This window comes from Diplotaxodon limnothrissa, linkage group LG22, assembly GCF_057381915.1.
Source record: "Diplotaxodon limnothrissa isolate DT_005_m linkage group LG22, D_limnothrissa_male_GT1.1, whole genome shotgun sequence".
Taxonomy (NCBI): Eukaryota; Metazoa; Chordata; class Actinopteri; order Cichliformes; family Cichlidae; genus Diplotaxodon; species Diplotaxodon limnothrissa.
This window is the reverse complement of record NC_140616.1, coordinates 19,260,240-19,281,488: the sequence shown is the minus strand read 5'-3', so window position 1 is coordinate 19,281,488 and position 21,249 is coordinate 19,260,240. Positions and strand designations below refer to the sequence as shown.

The 21,249-nt window shown below is 45.7% G+C and overlaps 1 protein-coding gene across 1 annotated transcript in view; it reads right to left on the bottom strand.

Annotated features, from left to right (window-relative positions):
• Nucleotides 1–17,235, bottom strand: part of sdc3 (syndecan 3) — a 44,488-nt gene extending 27,253 nt beyond the window's left edge. Inside the window, exon 1 of the mRNA XM_085346191.1 lies at nucleotides 16,746–17,235. Coding sequence (XP_085202317.1) covers nucleotides 16,746–16,799 — 54 coding nt within the window. The 5' untranslated portion in view covers nucleotides 16,800–17,235. The remainder of the gene's footprint in view (nucleotides 1–16,745) is intronic.
• Between the last annotated feature and the right edge of the window lie 4,014 nt (nucleotides 17,236–21,249).

Sequence of the window (21,249 nt, the reverse complement as noted above, 5' to 3'; positions counted from 1 at the left end):
ACCATCAATATTAACCAGACAAAGACTGAAATCTTAGAGAATCTTTATGTTTGCGATCAGCTGATCGAGGCTAAAAGAGCAGCGGCCCTCGGAGACGGAGTGTGTGTTTAACCTTTAAAGCGTCCGACAACGCAAACAGCTGACACCGAAGCTCGCCGCAGACTGGGGTCAAAGTCACGTGACTGTGATAGTGACACATCCGCTGGGCTGAAACCTTGTAATGGACGGGGGCTGTGAGGCTGTCTCGCACTCACACACGAATCCTAACGCACAGATCCGCCGGGGTAAGCGGTGTGATGGGAGGAGGGGTGACACACTGTGGGATGGAGATGTATATCTGTACGTAGGACCCAGCTGTTACACTAATCTGACAATCCAACAGGATTAAAGACCATCTAAAGGCTGGCACACGCTCTGTGTGTGTGTGTGTGTGTGTGTGTGTGTGTGTGTGTGTGTGTGTGTGTGTGTGTGTGTGTGTGTGTCACTGTCCTGCTGCCAGAAATGCCTTGAGACTCTGACACAACTGCTGCTCCCACACTCCACAATACACCACAGTGTACTTGTTGTTGTGTTTACGTGGGGTGTGTATTAGAAGTTTTGGGAGCCGGCGAGTGTGTGTTTGTTGGTGAGTGTATCGAGTGTATTGATGCTAGGTTGGAGAAGTGTTGTGAGTGAATGCTGCTGGATGGCTGCTGGGTCAATGGCGGCGTTTTTTTGTGGGCGCTTTATGCGAAGTGCTGGTGGAGAGAGGCAGAAGAGAAGGAGGAAGGCTGAATGCAGATTTATAAGTGTGTGTGTCTGTGTGTGCGATTATAGCCCAGCTCAATGGGCCCATTTCTGCAGGGCCAGTGGGAGGGCGTGGCGCCTGTGGCTGAAACTTTTCTCGTGTTTCTAAGGAACTTTTCAAAAGGGCTCAGAAATGCGGCTGCGTGTGAGAGAGAGCGCCCCGCGGACCATGATGCCTTTGTGTAGCACAGGGTGAGAGGGGGCACTCGGAGTACACACAGAAACGGTAATCAATGGTCTCTTCTCAGCCCCGAATCGAAGCGCGCACACACAAACGTAAGCCGGCGACGATGATGAGAATCAGGTTTCTGCCAATATTCAGCGATGGGAATCACAAGGCAACATCTGTGTGTGTTCGTATAATTGCAGCTTGTGTAATCAGGCTAATGACTGTCACGCAACTGTACGAAGCCCAAAGGGGCAAACGACAAGGAGAAGCAGGAAAAATCGATACATAAAAGGCAGAGAGAAATGGAGATTATTTGCGAAGAGGAAAAAAAAAAGAACAGGACTGAGGAATGATGGGATGGATGGACCCTGAAGCAGGAGGGCGGAGAACAAAGACAGGAGTGTTTTTGTCTTTGATGCAGGGCAGAAAAATCCAATCAGCCCTGTGTAATTCAATCTGGAATGGAAAGCTGCACCTTCGCGAGTGTGTGAGCAGAGGGCATGATGAGTATTATTATCATGGCCATGCCTATCGTTTTCTCTGAAACACACACACAGGGGGAGGTAAACAAATCGCTGTTTGCAGGGAATGGCAAGCAGGTGACCTTGCTGCTCTCTCTTGGCTCCCCCCCATTGGTTGACCGACTTTGGCGAGCAGACAGCCGGTCCCGTCCCTCGCAGCCAGTGCCTGCAGGCCAAGTCCCTGTCAGCACAGCCGGACAGGCGATTGATTCTCCGTGTATCATAAGAGCTCTCGATATCGAATACTAATTACGCAGGTTGCGATATCTGGTGGCGGAGTGAACTCGAGATAAGGAAAGAGCGGCACGTGGTCTCTGCCTTAAAGGGGCCACACACACTGAAAGCTCGTGACCTAATCAGATAATTATCATGAGCTCCTGATTAGCTCTGACAAATCAGTGTCAGAAGACTTCAAGAAACGAGTAAACAGAGAAATTAAACATTTGGCTTGTCCTGATTTTTTTCAGTGAATGGATACTGTTGTCTCGGCAGATGTTTACATATACTTTCCTTCAGGTGATATATTGAATTTAGCAGATAATACATGGCAGCGGGTTAGCCCCGGGATGGACTGGTGACATGTCCAGAGAAGTACCGCACCCCACGCCCAGGCTCACCTCTGACGACAAGCTGGATAAGTGGTTAAATTAAAGAGTGGAGGATGGAAGTACAGTGTATAATCCAAAAACATTGTCTGTATAATCCCGTCAAGCTTTAAAGTCAATATTTGGTGCCATGTACGTCAGTGCTTCTTAGTACCAGGGCACACCTAAAGGGTCATAAAATGACACAGGTTCGCACTCCGAAGGACATCCTGTTTTCAAGGTTGTATAGTTTAATATGTTACAGTTTGATTAGTTTATAGGCCTGAATCTATACTTTGTGTCTTTGAGGGTTTTCGGACGTTCCAACTGCAAAGAAAAAAACTTTGGGGCATGTTTTTCTGAGCATATTTAGACATTTTAGAGATTTTCTACACTCAGCTAAAAGCAGCAAGTCAGGAGTAGGAAACCGAAATCAGACTCTTATTGACAGTTACATTAACCAGTTGAAGCCAAGAGTAAAATCCATCAATACACATATGTCTTCCTCAAGTTACTTTTACTGGATCAGCTCTGCACTGTTCTGTTAAAATCAAATAATTTGTCTGTAACTTCGGTACATCTCTCAACTGCAAGATATCAGCTTTACAAGATATACAAGATATACTATATAATGTAAGTGTGGCAGAGCCTGCCTCCAGGCTTCATGCTACTTTCTGTCATCAGCTTTAAAAGTGAGTCAATCACCGTAGACTTACTTGATAAAACACCCATTTCTATAGCACAAATATACAAGCTTAGAGCCTGATCTAAAAACATTTTCATCTCTACAGCTAATTTCCCCTTTTATTCAATTTTATTTTATTTATAGCGCACCAAATCACAACAACAGTCGCCTCAAGGTGCTTTAAATTTAAATTTTAAGTTAAAGACTGTAAAACCCTGATAATAAGACAATCCCCTATTAGCAAGGACTTGGTGATAGTGGCAATGAAAAACTCCCTTTTTAACAAGAAGAAACCTCCAGCAGAGCCAGGCTCAGGTATATCCAGCCATCTGATATGACTTGGTTTTGGATGACATGAGATTTTTGTTTACATCAAGGCTTAAAGGTATGCTTTAAAGGGTCACTTTTGATTGTGTCTGTGGTTCCTATCTAGTCATTTTTAAGGTTGGACAACATAAGGCTACATAAGGGTACTTGTAATTTTTTTAAATATTTTAGTTCTGATAAATGGGTGCATTTATTTGTGTGATGCTCTCACACACAGTCAGTATGTTTACTTTGCCAGCTAAGCTAGCTAGCTTTAGCCAATTACTTAGCTGCCACAGTTTTGTTCAAATATCATTAATTGTGGCTCCAAAAAACATAAAATTAGTTCTGTCAGCATTAATCTCGTTAAAATGACGTTAACGCCATAACCGCATTAACACGACAATCGGATCACCTCATGCGTGGGGCTGCAGGGCATCAATGCATTTGCACGGTTAGCTCGTTAGCGCCGCGCAACCCCATGCACGGGGTGATCCGCGCTAACTCGCTAACGGAGATTTGCCGCATTAATGCGGTTATGGCGTTAACATCATTTTAATAAGATTAACGCTGACAGCACTACATAAAATACAACATAAAAGTTTGCTTAACCAAAACGTGAAGTCAGACTGGCTGTGTCCTTCTTTTACATACAGTCTTTGGTCTCAACACAGAACACAAAGTTAAGCTTTAGAAAGAAACCAGCATTTGTGTTTCCCAAAAGCCCAAACTATTCCTTTAAACAGCCAAAACAGTAGGAAACCACTGCTGCACGGTACATCTAGCAAAATTAATGCGTGCGTGCAGCAGGTAGCTGTAAATAAGCGTCTAACCAGGATTAACAGGCCAGATATGAGCGCAGCCTTTAATGTTATTCAGGTGGGGAAGATTCATTGCCAACCAGACAGTGTTATCTCCCTTCAGCCTCTGTTGAATCAAATATCATCACAAGCTCCAAGTGAAACCATGCTCATTCATTTCTGACTGTTCTTTACAGCTAAAGATAGCTTTATCTCTCAGTGGGCAACATTACTCACTGACTAATTAATTAAGAGGTGTATTTAAGTAACTAATAGCTTGAGAATGATTGTCTAACGCACAGATTAGCTACACACTGCTTAGTATAACAATTGGTGATCAGTAACCGCCTGGTACTGTGGGCTCCGACTTAATTAAAGTGTGATTGTGGAGTCTGAAAGTAACGAGGTGGTCAGCATCCGTGTAAACTAGCGGAGATGCGTTAGTGGAGGACAGGGAAATGTATGGGTTATGATACCATCTTGCTCTTATAGCCCTCCTGTCTCTCGTCTCTGTGTAATCCTGTCCAGGTTGTTCTTTCCATTCAATCTGTATCAGCCGCTATAAGCTCTTTACAGGCGTGTGTTAACCACCAGGCTACCCCTGTCTCCCTCTCTCTCTGTTTCTTTACAGCTAGCACGGCTCCAATCCACCCCGTCTATCTCCCTTTCAATTTCTCATTTTTCTCCCTCGTCAGCGCCTCTGCTCTTTCATCATTTCACTCTACATAAAGTCAGTCCCTCCCCATTCTTCCTCTATTTTCTGATGAGCTCCTCTTACCACTTTTACATATTAACAAATTCGATTCTCTGCCTGGTCACCCCCGTCACCCCCCCACCCTCACCACATCAGCTGCGTTTTGTTCTCCTCTCCAATCTGCTTCTGACTTGCACTTTGGCCAGCACAAAGTCTTCTCATACAACTTTAGTCTGTGATTGCCTCTGACCTCATTCCCCTTTCATTTTCTTCAAATCTTCTCTCCCTCCACCTCTGCACCACACCTAATCACGTCTGTCGCCACACCTTGGTGCCTTGTTCAGTTTTTGGGAGACTACGCAACCACCAATATTTGTCTCTCCGTGTATGCAGGTGGCCCTACGACAGATTGGCGACCTGTCCGGGGTCTCACGTGAGACCCTAAATTGGATAAGCATAAAAAAATGGATGGATGAATTATTTCCAAGTGCGCTGAGCCACGTTTCATGTCGTGTAGTGTTTTGTTTGGCACAAATGTATTTCTTCCTCTTGTTTTTCTACCTTGTCAATCATCTTACATCTGTATTTTTATAGAGCAAACCATCCCAATCTCTCTCTCATCTCCAAAATCCTGTGAATTGATTTCTATGCGAGGGACTTGGGAAAGATTTCTTGCAATAATCCGGAGGACGCAGCATTGTAGCAACAACAATGAGCAAATTAGCAATTGTTAGCTCAGAAACGGTGTCCACTAATCACTAACATCCACAAAGAACTGGCTCCGAGGGTAATATTAGCCACCACTAGCTATCCTACTAATGAAGACAGATTTCTGTCCGTCTAATGTAGCCAAATGGATATCTCAAGTGGATCTTATTCATCCAAACTGCCTGTGATAGTTAATCTGCTCAATTAGCTTGCTGTTTTCAATTTACTTTATTATCTAACATTACAATTCAACCACAGTCAGATCAAAGACAGTAAACTACAGTCTGCAAGATGGATGTTGCCACTGTGACCGCACCCACTGGTTAGTGAAGCCTCGAGCTCTTGGACGTTGCCATTTTGGTGTTTTGAGACTGGATGTGACAGGCGAGGGGTGGATCTTCCTGTAAAAACCACACGCTTACTGGCATTTTTTCCCTACAGACTTTTACGCAACCGGGAGTCTTTTTGTAACCAACAAAGCCAGTACGAAAGATGGACATAGCTTTCAGGTCTGAAAAGTGATAGCTGGAAGTCACTTTGGAAAGTGGCTGGCGAGCGTTTGTAGGCCATTTGGTGTCTTCTGTGCAGGTAAACAGAACAATCGCAATGTCGGGGAATATGCATTGGTCAACGCATGCTCATGAACCAGTCTGTAGGCCTGTGTGACTGGGCCGATACTCACCTGACCCTACAGTGCCACCATGATTACACCACATCCAAAATGGGGGATAAGACAAAAACGACCACGTGTCTGCGAAACCTCAGAAGTTTTAGGGGCTCAGTCACTCATTTCAGGTCATATTGGATAAAAGAAGTTATAAATCTTGGTAACACTGTATTCCAGAAGTGTGGATTAACTAGTGAATGCTCATTGGCTAATCACCTGGGATTGACATGTTGTTAGCCAATCGGTGTGTGGTCTCTCTCATCACGTCCAAGTTCAAAACACCAAAGATGCTGAGGATGAAAATGTTCACCCCGAGGCATCAAAAAACAGTGGATGACATCACACTAGCTAGGTACATCTTTGATGGTGTCTACGGTAACCACAGCCACAAATGTAACACTGCTGGTTGCCGACTGCAGTTCAGTTAATGGTTAAATTATGCAGAGAAACAATAACACATGTTGTTTGTATGCTAACCAAAGAACCTTTAAATTTGAACCAAAGTAAATAAAGGCACAGCTCACATCAGAGGCTGACTGGGCTCATTTTAAAATGTCAACCAGAGAAAAAGGAAGAAATCATCGCCGTGAAGACGAAACGCCTCTCCTCTATAAATACCTCCTCTCTCTCGTCCTCATGCTGGGTATAATGTTTCAGTGTTGTGCGACCTGTCGCTCTGTCTATTGTATCTACCTCCATCATGTCGTGTCCTGTCACACAGACACCGCGCTCGATCGGACAAGGGAAACAATTATCATGTCATACACACGGCTAAATAAACAATACGTTCACAGACGTGTTTGTGCGCACAATCCTGGTGTCAGTCAGCCTTTCAGACCCGAGTCTCTGTCGGCTGAGATTAGGGCTAATCCACAACTGTTGGAATGAAAGATTAAGAATGAATCACCTGCTGCAGGAAAACCAAGTGTGTGCACCTGCATGTGGAAGGGTTTATAAGACAGGCCCTCTGGGGAAAGAAGCGTGCTGCAATCACCAAGCAATATTACACAACCTCTATCCTCCTCCACACACACACACACACACACACACACACACACACACACACACACACACACACACACACAGCTCATTAGCTTCAGTGGCTCGCTCAAAATGCAAACGCCTTTGAAAGAGCCCTTTAAAGAACCAGGGTTCAAAGGTTTACTTCAGAAGGTCCATGCACACAAACAGAAACTCTCTCTCTCTCTCTCTCTCTCTCACACACACACACACACACACACACACACAGAGCATGTTTCAGTGTCCCTAATTAATTGGATCGATGTTCTTCCCTCATGGCCTGCTGATAATTGAGGGGACGTGAGTAACATGTGGGAAGCCTTTTGTTACTAACTTCCTGTTTATAAAGACAGGAAGAATAGACGAGGAGCTCTGCAGCGATGGAGGAGAAGGAGCAGGAAGGCTGGTGGGTGGAGGGTGTAAAGATGGATGGATAGAGAGAAGAAAAACGTTGCAGCAATGAGCTCCTGACCTCGTTCGCTCCTCTGTCGGGACGTTGGGCTAAATAATTCAAACACACACACACAGAGTCACATGCCTTTAGCACACAGTATTTCTCGTCGGCATGAGCGGCCTCCCCGTGCTCCGTCATCGCCTCCTCTGCCTCCATATTCGCATGTAAACACATAAATGCATCACTCAGGAAGCTCGAAGAGCAGATCTATAAATGCTCTCTCACTGTAGCCGTGCTGCTATCCCAAGGCCACAAACACACTTACAGGTCGTGCATTTCCGTATGCAAACAAGCGGATCCTTGATGAATCGCATAGTGCCAAAAAAGGAAAAAGAAATTGATATTTGTAGCTTTAAACTGAGGAAATGTCTTTATTCTTAAAGGAAATGGAGACTGAAAGAAAGAAGAGGAAAAATCTGCGGAAGAGACGTGTGTACGAACCCACGTGTGTTTTCATGTACTTTTCTCATCCAAGTGCCGATCTGAGCCCATTCTGACACCGCTTAAGACATGAAAGCCATTAGACAGGGAATAAAAACTTCCACAAACTAGAATCCATTTAAACTTTCATGCATGTAAAATCCCTCGTGTTTCAATTCGATCTGACGTCGTTCCCGTTTTTTTAATCTTTATCTCCTCCTGTGAAACCTTAAAGATGTTCCCCTGAGAACACACCCTCTCTGTTTTACTCCTACATCTCCATTTGTGTGGTACTCCACCGCTATTCAGTACAAATAACCTTACACGGTTTTGATTGCCTATAGTGGCTATTCTGAAACAGAGGGAGAGGGGTAGTATTTCCAGTCAGAGCAAGTCAAACATCGGGCCTCTGCAAACAAGATGCAAACAAAGAAACTGGTTCTTTGCAACAGAGCATGGAAGGAAGAAGAGTTTGGGATTCAGCGGTAGTTAAGCTGAGCAAAAGCTACAGCCTCCTTTGTTGTTTTAACTTCATTATAGTTTATTTTTACAGGCGAATCAATACATCTATCAAATGTCTGTGGAAGACAACGTCTTCCCATCATGCAAAGTGACTTTTTGTCTCACTAAACCTCCCAAAGAAATTGTATTTGCACAGATATGCACTCCCTGGGAACTTTATTAGCAACTAGTTATAAACTGGACCTCGTTTTCCCTTCAGACGTGCATTATTTCTTCATTGCACTGATTCATCAAGGTGCTGGAAACACATGATCATCAACATCACACAGTTGATGCAAATTGGTCAGTTGCACATCCATCACCACACGCCAAAGATGCTGATTGGATTGAGATCTGCTAACTGTGGAGGCCATTTGAATGCAGTTAACTCATTGTCGAGTTCAAGAAACAAGACTGAGGTGATTTAAGCTTTGTGGCCTGGTGCGTTATCCTACAGGAAGCAGACACCAGAGGATGGATACACTGTGGCCATAAAGACTCGCCATCAATACTCAGGGAGGGTAAGAAAACTGTCAGGGCAAAATATGCCAAGAAAATCTCCCCCACACATTAAGCAGCATGAACCATCGATACAAGTATTTTCGCCCAGAGAACTGCTGCTCACTGGACACCAACACCACGCCGCTTAAATCACCTTTCTTCCCCATTCTTATACTCAGTTTGCACTTGTCTACATGTCTCGATTGGCTGATTAGATACGCGCTTTTACAAGTAGTTGAACAGGTGTGCCTAATAAAGTGGCTGCAAGTGTAACTCCAAAGAAAAATGTTAAAATGGTCGCGTTTAAGCTACTTCTAAGATACACTGTTACTTCATTTTTTTTATGCATAAGGACACAGCAGAGAGATGACAGGAAATAATGGACAACAGAAAAAAAAGCTCCCAGTTGTGACTGCTGGTGGTAAATGTAAAAGTAAATGATAGCACTGCGGGTTATTAAACTAATGGTTAACTTCATAATAAGTCCTGGAGATGAGTTCTTCTTAACTAATGATATAGTCTATAAAACCGTAAAAAACAAAACAAGCAAATTATAATTTTTTTAAAAAAAAAGGTCCAACAGTTAAATACTGAAATATATTGAATTCAGTTTAATTTCTAGAGTTTTAGAGTACTAAGGAACAGGGGATGTAAGATCAAAAGCACTGGAACATTTAACTGTGCCAACAAATCCGCCTCCACGACAGGTTAGCAACAAGCTAATGAAGGCCATGTGATCATGTTGAAGAGGAAGATAATAATGGGAATACCATCAAACTACTATTTTGGGGGATACAGTGAGCCAGCTGTTTTAGCTCCATGATGGACCTCAAGGACCGCCATGCTGCTCGAGGAGAGTGGGGAGTGTATACGTGTTCTACAATAAAGAAATATTTTATTCACGGCTTCTCCTCCAAGATTACTTCTGCACAAGGGCAAACCTGACACGCTCGTGATTTCCATAACGCTATCACCAAGATAAAGAGTGAACCTCCGGGATTTTGCTTCTTATTTAAAGGTAGAAATTGCTCAGACTGGCAGATGGAGAGGGGGGTGGAGGGTCAAGTGGAGGCCTCCAAGAGGCGAGGCTTAGGGTCCTGTTGGGAGTGTAAAGTCGGGGCTTATCGTGGCTTCACCCCACTCTTATCAGCCGCATGCCAGGAAGTACACATTCCAGCATCTCCACTGGACAACTCCGAGTGACCCCACCCATCCGGCCCTTTGTTAATGTAATTATTGTGTTGATACAGAAACGGGAGAGGGAAGAGAGTGGTACTAAAAAGACACACACACACACACACACGAGTGATAGTGAGTGAAAAATGATAGCATCATCTCAGCGTATAGTTAATATGCTGCTAGAAGGCATCTACGATTCTCACTCAGCCAAACACACACACACAGACACACATACACAAGGGTTTGTTAGTGGGAAGGAGGCGCCCTGTTTCTGGGGGTTTTATTTATAGCGAAAGCTCTAACACACAGAGATCCCAGAATGCTTTGTGGGTTTGGGAGACGGTGCCGCGTTTACGCTCTCTAATTTTGAGTCCTGTAATAGCACACGCGCACACACTCACACACATCTACTGTAAAGGTGAAAGACAACTGCCATCTTTTCATCTGGATGTTTTTTCCCCCACTCGCTGTGCTTGAACGGGAGAAGGAGGAGGGAGAGGAGGAGGGAGAGGAGGCCGGGATGAGACGTGAATGAAGCAAGCGACGAGAGGGGAGAGAGGAAAACGAGACGGAGCGAAGGAGAGGGGGGGGGGAAAGAGAGAGGGAACGAGGGATGGGAGGGGACGGAGAGGAGAGCGGGGTGATAAAGCTGTGACAGCGGCAGCCATGGTGGTTGTCATGGCGACGGCCGCGGAGAGCAGGTAGAGCACAGTCTCCTGGGAAAGAGCAGTGCATGCCTCCCTCCCCCACCCTGACTCTCTCTCTCTCTCAAAATCCCTCCATCTCCATCGCTCTGGCCTCGCTCCATCCCTTTGCTGCCATCCCAATCATCCAGTCCTCATTTTGCCCAATATGGCCCATCTCTTTCCTTTCTCTCCCTCCATCACTCTCCCACGGTCCTTTTACTTCCCTCGCTCTGGTTTTTTAGGTTCCTTTTTTTATCCCCTTTTAATCGCCCACCATTCCTCCCCGTCTTTCCTCGCTGCCCCCGTCTTTTCCCTTGATCCCCGTCTTGCCATTAACTCTTTTTCTTTTTCTCCACGCTTTCTCCATTTCATGCCCTCCCCTCCATCCATCGCTTTCCCTCATTATCTTCTCTTTCCATTCCTCTCCCTCCCTTCCTCTTGTCTCTATATTCATCTAACCCCCCACTCCAGAGAATATGTATGTGAGTATGTCTGCGCAGTACTGCCCAATTACTGCAAGGGAGTCTGTGTGTGTGTGTGTTTGAGAGTGTGTGTATGTGTGTGTGTGTTTAATGTCTACACAAGCTGTGTTCCTAGCCTGTTTTGACCTACCTAAAACACCTCCAGCATTCTCTGTCTCCCTCTGACTCACTGAATCAACAAAACTGCTGCTGCACACCACAGCTATTCACAGGAGCTGCACGCGTGTGTGTGCGTGCGTGCGTGCGTGCGTGTGTGTGTGTGTGAGCGCTGAGTTTGTGAGATTATTAGGGGCACAATGCTAAAGTGCGTCAGCGCACACATGTGAGCAGGCATGTCTGCACTTGCGTGTGGTGAACTGGTCATGGAGAGAGCAGGCAAAGTTTCCACGGCACACGGGGCCCCTTCCATCAGGACATGTTAGCGTGGCTCGGCGTGGGACTAAATGATAACTTTCTACCCTGCGAGTCTGGAGCGTAAGCAGAGATTAGATGACACATCTGTCAATTAAAGCAAATAACATTGCCATTTAAAGCAAAATATGTAAAGATTTAGGGATTTGGCACATACATTGTTTAAAACATAACTGTGCACAGCAAATTCTTCTTCAGAAGCACTGTTTTTTTGTTAATTACAATTTAAAGTCAGAAATGCTGATATTTCTCAGCATGAGAGATGCTTTTTTGTGCTTGCTTTTCATTTGTGCTGACAGCCTGTGCATGACTGATGTTTATGTGGAAAGCTTAATGAAACTGTGGTGCTAAGTCACTTCCAGCCAAATCCCGACTGTTGAATGACTGTTGTCAGCGGTTATCAGAGCCACACAAAAGCACCTGTTGGGCAACATGTCCAAAATCTCCAACCGGATAACCGCCGGTCTAACATCGATCGACTGCTGACAAATTTCTGCAGAAACAGAACTTTCCTCCAAAAACAAACTAACTAACAGGAAAAGGATTTAGCCTATTGGCTGACCCTAATCACCAGCAGGCGCCCTGGTACTAATCAATATGCTGTGTTTAGAAGGCACAGCTGACCAGTAGGGTATTGCATCATGCGTCACTGCACTTCTATCTGCTTTTCTGGGAAGACTGATGTCAGGCTAAAAGCAACAGGCTACACTGTAGGATATACAGCTACTCTACAAATTGATTTTAATACTGTGTATTAAGTCTAAAACTAACCAAGTGTCAACACTTTGGTGTTTATAGCTAAGCAAACCGTGCAAAAAAGGAATGTAAACAGGAAGTAAAAACAAAAACAAAAGAAGCAAAGCAGTTAATCTGGAAACACACCTTTGCTGCAGTTCTTTGAGGCAGCCTGTGAATCAGGTCTGCCTTAGATCTACGTCTACAGTGAGCTACTCTCAATTGTGTTGCTGCTGCTTCATCGCCCAGCCGAGGAGGGGAGCGAAATTACAAAATAAAAAGAGCAGAAGTGAGACTTCTAGTTAAAAACTAGAAGAAGAGTGAAGACTGTCAAGCTCTCAACCAATCAGCATGGTTTGCTTGGTGGTTTGATCCCAGTCCGTCTGTCAGAATATCCTTGGGAAAGATGCCAACCCCGAGTTGCTCTTTGATGCATCCACAGAGTGTGAAAGTTAGAAGTGCTCAGGTGTAGAAAAAGCAAATAGATGAATGCACAGATTCCACCATTACTTCAGCTCATCGGGGCAGAACAACCCCCACTGAATCAGGTAGTCACAGGAGCCAACCTGCACACCAGCTGATAACATTACAGCCTTTATTATCCATGGGTATAAATGGAGACGAATATGCCTTTCATGATAAGAGGTAAACTATTCCAGGTTATCAGACTAAAGCTCTGTCCTTCTTCATGTTAATCTGAGCTCTGAGAACAAGTCTTCTCAACCACAGGGGCTTCATTTAGTCTTTGCTAAAGATGAGCTGCAGCATTCTGAAGCATCTGCAGGCTGAGTAAAGAGTATAATAAATTACAATGATATGGCCATGAGGACAAAAAAGGAGGCTGGGTCTTCTTCTCAGCACTTTTATACTCAAATGAAAAAAATGGTGTTAAAAGCGAACGAAATTTGCTCCACTCTGACAGAAAAACCCCTCAAAATGCACGCATATAATCGCTCGATAAAACAAACTATCTTTTTTTCCCCTCGTGGTTGCAGACACCCACTAATTTTGTGTTCTGGGTAAACAGTCACATGCTCTTCACTGGAAGAAGAATATTCACAAACAAGGGTCACATGAGATGAAACGTCTAAATTATTAGTATGCAGTTTGACATCAGCGGGTAAAGGTCCCGCAGATTGCTGCGATCTTTCTGGGCTTACTCGGGGCCAATAATGACGGGCTCTGATTTATTGTCAGCTTTTTGCACACGGCTTTTATTTTGGAGGTCAAACTCCACGCACAGCTGCAGATTCTCAGCACCCATTGTTCTCTCAGATCAGACGAGGTCATATCGGCATGACCGGCACCGTGCAGGCAGGTCTCCCCGTCCATCCCGCCGCCGTTATCGCCTTAATGGTAAATGTGAAATTTCGATTCCCATTTGGCTGAATGGAGCACTAAAACTCTCCGCGAGAAAGAAAAACTAATTTCACTCAAATGCAGCACATCTGCTGTCCTATGTGATAAGAAATTGCTTTCAGATATGAACAGACACACAAACACCCGGGCCGGTGTTAGGGGGGCTGAAGCCTATCTTTATTCTCTCACTGTGTCCATGAATGCAGCTCCGGATATGAACCATGATCCTTTTCATTTCCTCTCTCCAGTGGAAGGTGGATACCATGCCCTCACCCATCCCTTAATACACACACCTGAAATACTTCCTCCACCCTGGCTGTGTTTTCTACCTGCCACCTTGTGTGTATGTGTTTGCGTGAGGGGGACTTTGTCCTCCAGGAGAGCGAGAAGGACCCACTTCCTGTGTCAGATTGCCTCTCACATTCCACACTCTCCCTCAATCCGCCCGGCTTGGGCTATTTTTTCCCCTCCTCCTTGATCCTTCTCTCTTTCTTCCTCTCTATGGGGGGCTTTGTCTGCTATCGGAGGCACAAAACACTGATTCATTCCACGAGTTGAACATGATCCTCAAGAACACGACGCCTTTCCGCCAAACACAGACAAACACACTCGCACCATAAAACGCACTTGTTCAAGGAGAGAGAGGGCTGGCGAGAACAAGTTGTTGGCATTGGAGATTCACTATTTTTGAGCCCACACACAGACAGATGGACAGTCAGGGTTCTCATGAAGGCAAACGGATGCGCGCGCACACACACACAGGCTATCCGTGGGACACAACAGATGTCTGTGGGAAAATCAGTCTCCCATGTAAAATAAAGACGGCCGGATGTGATGTCACAGCTTTGACAACAGGAAATACCCACAGGGACAAAACACAGAGGAATCACTCAGAACACACACACACACACACACACACACACACACACACACACACACACACACACACACACACACACACACACACAGTCTCCTGGCTTCAAGCCAAGAAGCATCTGAGAAAAGAGCTCATCAGCGGATGCACGCGACCACGGGTCATGCGCGCGTGCATTCAAAGCCCGGGGTTGCTTGAGGTTGAGTCTGTAATTATGACCCTCGACGGCAGCTGATCTATCAGTGCGCTCCTCACCACGGCGTATATTTACGTGTATGTGTGTCACACACCTGTCTCCATCTGCACACTTAAAGACAGATTAGGTCAGCTGGAGGCCAAGGATCTTTGGCAAGGATTGCAACCGACTGACCTACTAATCAGTGTTTATATCTGTGAGTGTGTGGTGTTGAAAACAGCTGCCAGAACTGGTGCAGCTTCACCGCAGAAACAACGAAAGATGGTCCAAGCAAAGCAAGGGTGAATTAGGCAAGAAAAGGCATTAAGCAGCAACATTTGGGCCTTTTGTACAACAATATGGAAATAAAAACTGTGACTATGTATAAAGGTGGCTTAAAGCTGATGGATCTCTCTGAAGTAGAACTGGTTTCTCTGGTCTGTTTAATTAATTGCCTGTGAGAAATAGAGGTATCCAAATATCGATGGTATCGACAGCAGTGCTGGTATGTGCATCAGATCGATACTAGTGCAATGGAACCGATACTATTTCTACCTCTATGTAGCCTGCTGAAATGTGTTAAATTGTTATTATTATTTGATTAGAAAACGTATTAAATATATGTGTTTAGTTATGCTAACTAATTATCATGGAAATTAAAACTCTGTGATTTAGTGATCATTAAAATGTGTTCATTTTCTATGTTGAAAGTGTCAATATCGGTATTGGTATCGGCTGGCCCTGCATTTACTTGGTATCAGATCGATATCAGCATTTGCAGTATGGCACTAGTGAGAACAGCTCGGGACCTTTAACAGGAAGTAGCCATGAATGAAGGTGTAAAACTAAAACTGCAGATGAGCTAAAAAATAAAACAGCAGGGGAGACGTGTTAAAAACCTCCAGCTTCTGAGTCTTGAAACTCAAAAGTAGATCTGGATCTTGATTTGTGTTTTTGGCGCTATCCTCGTTTTCTCTCAATGATTCAGCGAGCTTCCTCCCTCTTCCTCCACCCCCTCCTGCTGCTTATGGGATAAATCTGGATTAATCGGTAACGGAAAGTGTGGGCGTGTTACGGGGGGCGCGTGAAGCTCGGCGTGGATAGTTCCGGAGAGGAGATAGGTGTGTGTGTGTGTGTGTGTGTGTGTGTCTGTGTGTGCGCGCGCAGAGGAGGAGGGGGGAGGCTCGCGCATTCCCTAAACAGCTTGCCTCCTCGCGATTCCCGATGACATCATTCCATCCGAGCACTCGTTCGCGGACCGCATCGCCGTTAACTTTCCCGTTACCCCACCCACTTTGTGCCACAACCACATACCGCCGCGGGCTGTCTCTGTCACACACACTTATAACCGGAGAATGCCCCCCAGTTGGATTCTGGCATCCGCACAATGAGGGCGCTGATATCTGGGAAGTAATGGAGCACCCCTGGACATCCAGTCACAGGCACACCTTCTCTCTCTCTCTCTCTCTCTCTCTCTCTCTCTCTCTCTCTCCACACACACACACACACACACACACATCGTCCTGCAGCGCGAGTACCTGGTAATAAAGTCGTTAAAACCGCAGTATGACTGGAGCCCCCAAATTAAGGGCAGGATGTTGAGCTGGTGACACAGACACCACAGAACGAGGCACCGCACTAACACCCGTAATCAAGCCCAATTAGAGATAACCCGCTAATTAACCCCCCCCCCCCCCTCTCCTCCACACATGCACGCACACGCACCTCCTGACTCCAGGGGACACACAGGCCACAATAAATCCCGACATTGAGACACAAAGGCTGGTGTGTGTGTGTGGGGAGGGGGTGTGCAAGGGGGTAGCCGCCCCCCCTCCTTAACAGGAGTCTGGAACGGCCAATACGGATCCTGGGTCGAGTGTAGGATTTCCTACCGATCACCGACGCGCCGCCACTGTCTCATTAACGATAGCGCACTCACACACACACATACACGTGTGCGCGCACCCCGACTCCCGTGTGCGCAACGAGAGCTCCCCGGTTAACAAAGGATGTAAGGCTCGTGCTTACCGTGGTGGCGTGAGCAAGCAGCGCCGTGAGCGCCAGCAGCCAAGGCAGCTCCATGGTCGGGGTGCGCGGGCACAGCCTCCCGGTGCCGCCGCCGATGCTGCTGCCTTTACCGGTGTGGGAGGGGTGGGGGGTTCTGGGAGGTGGAGGGACCCCCAAAAAAGAAAAAAAAAGCTGCTGCTGGCTGTCGCCGGCTCCTTGCTCTCGGTGCCTCGGTAGTCTGTCCAACTTCAGAGCGAGCCGCCCGTCTGCGCGACCATCCGTCCTTGTAGTCGGGCTTTTTAATCCAAGGCTTCACGCGCTCCTGCTGCTGGTTCCGGTCACCGCTGAAGCAGATTTCCACGATGCCTTCCGATCTGTCTGTTTCTGCGAGTTTTTGCGCTCGAAATCTGATAATTTACTACCAGAAGAAGCCAGACCTCGTCTCTCTCGCTCTCTTAATACACGCACGAGCTCTCTCTACCTCTCTCTCTCTCTCTCTCTCTGAACACACACACACACTCTCAGGCTCTCTCTCTCTCTCTCTCTCCTCCCCCTCTCCGTTGAGGGCAGGATGTTCCGTATGGCGACGCTGGCCTGGGAGTTTGGCAGGAGGAGGGGGTGTGTATATGTGTGCGTTAAAAGGAAGTGTAGGGGTTGGGGGTGGATCTCCGCGTGCAAGGGCGAGGATGCCCCCTGCAGCTCGGTTAGGCACCCGCAGCCCCCCCTAAAACAAAACAATAAGCAGTCTGTAAATTCACAAGCAGCGGACCGCGGTGTTGGTTTGGTTAACCGCTCACACACCTTTAACGGTCAACCGCGCTCCTGCGCCGTGATTGGCTCAGTCACACCTGCGCCTGTACGTAAGAGGGGTTGATATCGCGCGATAACACCCCCCCCCCCCCTTCCCTCTCGGCTCTTGCAGTATGGTTAGCTGTTATTGCACCGCAGCAACCGGAGTGGAAACATTTAATGACCCGTCATATGCTCAAAGTTGTGTTCGCCACTTTTACAACCACCAGCGACGTCTGAAGGTGAACTTGAGCGTGCCTCCGTTTGGTTTCTCAGCTCCACCTGCCACTGCAGACCACGTGTTCCCTCCTTATCCCGAAATTAGCCTTGGGAAAATGTTGAATTGCATCTGATTGATTGCGAAAGACTATTAAGTAGGTTTTACCTACCTGTGATTAGTGGGATCAGAATGCTTTGTTAGGCTTATAAAATGTGACCTTTTTTAAAGAAAGCACTGCCAAACAGAGATGGGCAGTAACGCGTTACTTGTAACGCGTTACTGTAATCTGATTACTTTTTTCAAGTAACGAGTAAAGTAAGGGATTACTATTGCAAAATCGGTAATTAGATTACCGTTACTTTCCCGTAGGAACGCTGCGTTACTGCGTTACTAAAACCGTGATTTTTTTTGCGAGAATGTCTCATGACAGTGACGTAAGCAAGTGCGACGTTGGTGACAGCAGCTGTGTGCAGATCAACAATGGATAATATATCGAGTGCGGGAGAGAGTATGAGCATGCAGCGTTTAAAGCGTGGAAGTACTGACCTTACTTTGAGTTTGATTCCATAAAAAGTGACAAAAACATTAGCGTCCATCGTGCGTGGGAAGAAAACTTCTTTTTACAGCGAAAAAAACCCCTAAACTTCCAACAAGCACCGAGTAGCTACGACGTGATGGGAAACTCACAGAGACACTCGCGCGGATTCTTCAACTGACCGCAGCACACCTACACCAGGGTAACCCTCCGCCTACCCTGCTCCTGCTTTACAGGTGAAAATAGAGCAAAAGGACCGCTGAGTCTTTGACTTTATTTATTTTCTGCTGTGTTTTACTTGCATCTGTTTGAAAGAGTGAGTGAAAACACAAAAAATATTTTATTTTATGTGCTGGAATGTGTAGAAAATAGGTTTAAATGTTAAACTAATTTATTCAAGTCAGAGAATGTTGCATATAATTAAATTTTTTGCTTGATGCATAAAGTTAAAAGATTAAAACTGATAAAACAAGTTAAAAAAAAAGAGACTTTTCCATTTGATTACATTTTGTATGATGGATTATGTAGAAAAAGTAGAATTGGGCTGAAAGATCTATCACTTTATCACCTCTTCAGGTTGTAAATCGTGTTTTTAAAAAGTAACTAAGTAACTAAGTAACTAAGTAATTAATTACTTTTGAAAATAAGTAATCAGTAAAGTAACAGGATTACTTTTTGGGGGGAGTAATCAGTAATTAATTACTGATTACTTTTTTCAAGTAACTTGACCAACACTGCTGCCAAATAAAGCCATCAGGTGTGTCTTCAAATAAAACTCGGTCTGATGTAGATTCTGGTAGTCTTGGGTGTGTTCTCCCACCACGTTCGCAGTGAATACATGTTTAACATATTGTTAAAAGTATTCACTCATCTGCCTTAAGGCAGGGTTTAATATGACATCGGCCCACCTTTTCCAGCTATAACAGCTTCTGTTCTGGGAAGATTTTCCACAGGTTTTAGGAGTGTGTTAATGGGAATGTTGACCTTCTTCTGGATGTGTATTTGTGAGGTCAGACACTGATGTTGGACGAGAAGGCCTGGCTCATAGACTCCGCTCTAATTGGCGTTTTATCAGGTTGAGGTGAGGACTCGGTGCAGGCCAGTCAAGTCTTTCAGAATCAGAATCAGAATCAGAATGGGTTTATTGCCAGATGTTGAGGTTTACAACATTAGGAAATTGCTGCGGTGCTTCAGTGCAGACAATAAGAATTAAAGTGCTATGTAGAAAGAAAGATATGTGCATGAGATATACATGAGATATATACATGAGAATAAGAATTATGAGTGCTACGTAGAAAGATATATACATGAGTGCAGGTGGTGATCAGTGCCAAACATATATACATGAGAATAAGAATTATGAGTGCTACGTAGAAAGATATATACATGAGTGCAGGTGGTGATCAGTGCCAGACATGAAATGATGCAGTGACACAGCGTAGGGTCATGTGTTAGTGGCGGGGACAGTCATGTGGTTATTGTTCATGTGTCCAACAGCAGAGGGGAAGAAACTGTTCTTGTGGCGAGAGGTTCTGGTGCGAATGGACCGGAGCCTCCTGCCTGAGGGGAGCAGGTCAAACAGACTGTGTCCAGGGTGAGAAGGGTCAGCTGAGATCCGGGCTGCACGCCGCAGTGTCCTGGAGGTGTACAGGTCCTGCAGAGATGGGAGTGTGCAGCCAATCACCTTCTCAGCAGAGCGCACAACACGCTGCAGTCTCTGTTTGTCCCTGATAGTGGCTCCAGCGTACCACACGGTGATGGAGGAGGTGAGGATGGACTCGATGATTGCAGTGTAGAACTGCATCATCGTCCGTGTTGGCAGGTTGAATTTCTTCAGCTGCCTCAGGAAGTACATCCTCTGCTGGGCTTTCTTGATGACGGAGGTGATGGTGGGCTCCCACTTCAGGTCCTGGGTGATGGTGGTACCCAGGAAGCGTGCTAAACGTGCTTATTCATGTCTTTATGGTCCTTGCTTTGTGCACCGGTCATGTTGGAACAGGAAGGGGCCATGCCCAAACTGTTCCTACAAAGTTGGGACAATTAAATATCTTGGTATACTGAAGCATTAAGAGTTCCTTTCACTGGAACTAAGGGGCCAAGCCCAACTCCTGAAAAACAACCCTACACCTAGAAACTTTACACTTGGCAACCGCCAAACCCTGATTCATCCGTCAGATTGCGAGACGGAGAAGGGTGACTCAGAGAATACATCTCCACTCCTCTACAGTCCAGTCGTGGCGTGCTTTACACCACTGTAATATTGTGCTTAGTGATGTAGCCGCTCAATCATGGAAACCTATTCTGTGAAGCTCCCCAAGCACCGTTTGGAGCTCCTAAGAGCGACCCATTCTTTCACAAATGTTTATAGAGGCAGTCTTCATGCCCAGGTGCTTGATTTTATACACCTGAATCCTACGATTTGAATGGGTGACTGAATACTCTTGACAATATATTGCAGTCTGTTTGAATGACAGCACTGGAGGACTACAAGATGGATGTGTTCTGACTGAGGCCTGTTCAACACTGCAATGCAGGCTGATTATCAGTAAATTAGGACTTCTTCTCCACTGACCGTAGGAGGGTTTTCACTCATGCTCTTCCTATTGCGATCACATAATGAGCATAAACAGAGCAGGGAGTCAAAAATAATAGAGGCGGTTTTTGGTACACATTACTTAAATTGTTCCCGACTTCTTCCATTCAGCACTGCTGGTTTGTCAGTCCTTGCGATGCCCCATTAAGGTGCCAGCCTCATTAATCAGCCACATCTATGGGAGAAAGTGGAGCATCAGGACCAAACGCCCTGCTCCCCTCTCTTGACTCTTGCTGTGTAATTGCAGCCGTATCCATTCGGTAGACATCGAACACACGCTACGGCACAGAGGATCCTGTTTCTCGATTCAACATAACGAGAGTACCAGACACACAATGAAGCACAGCGGAGGCGGGTAAATTTTCAAAGTTTTTTTTTTTTTGTTCAG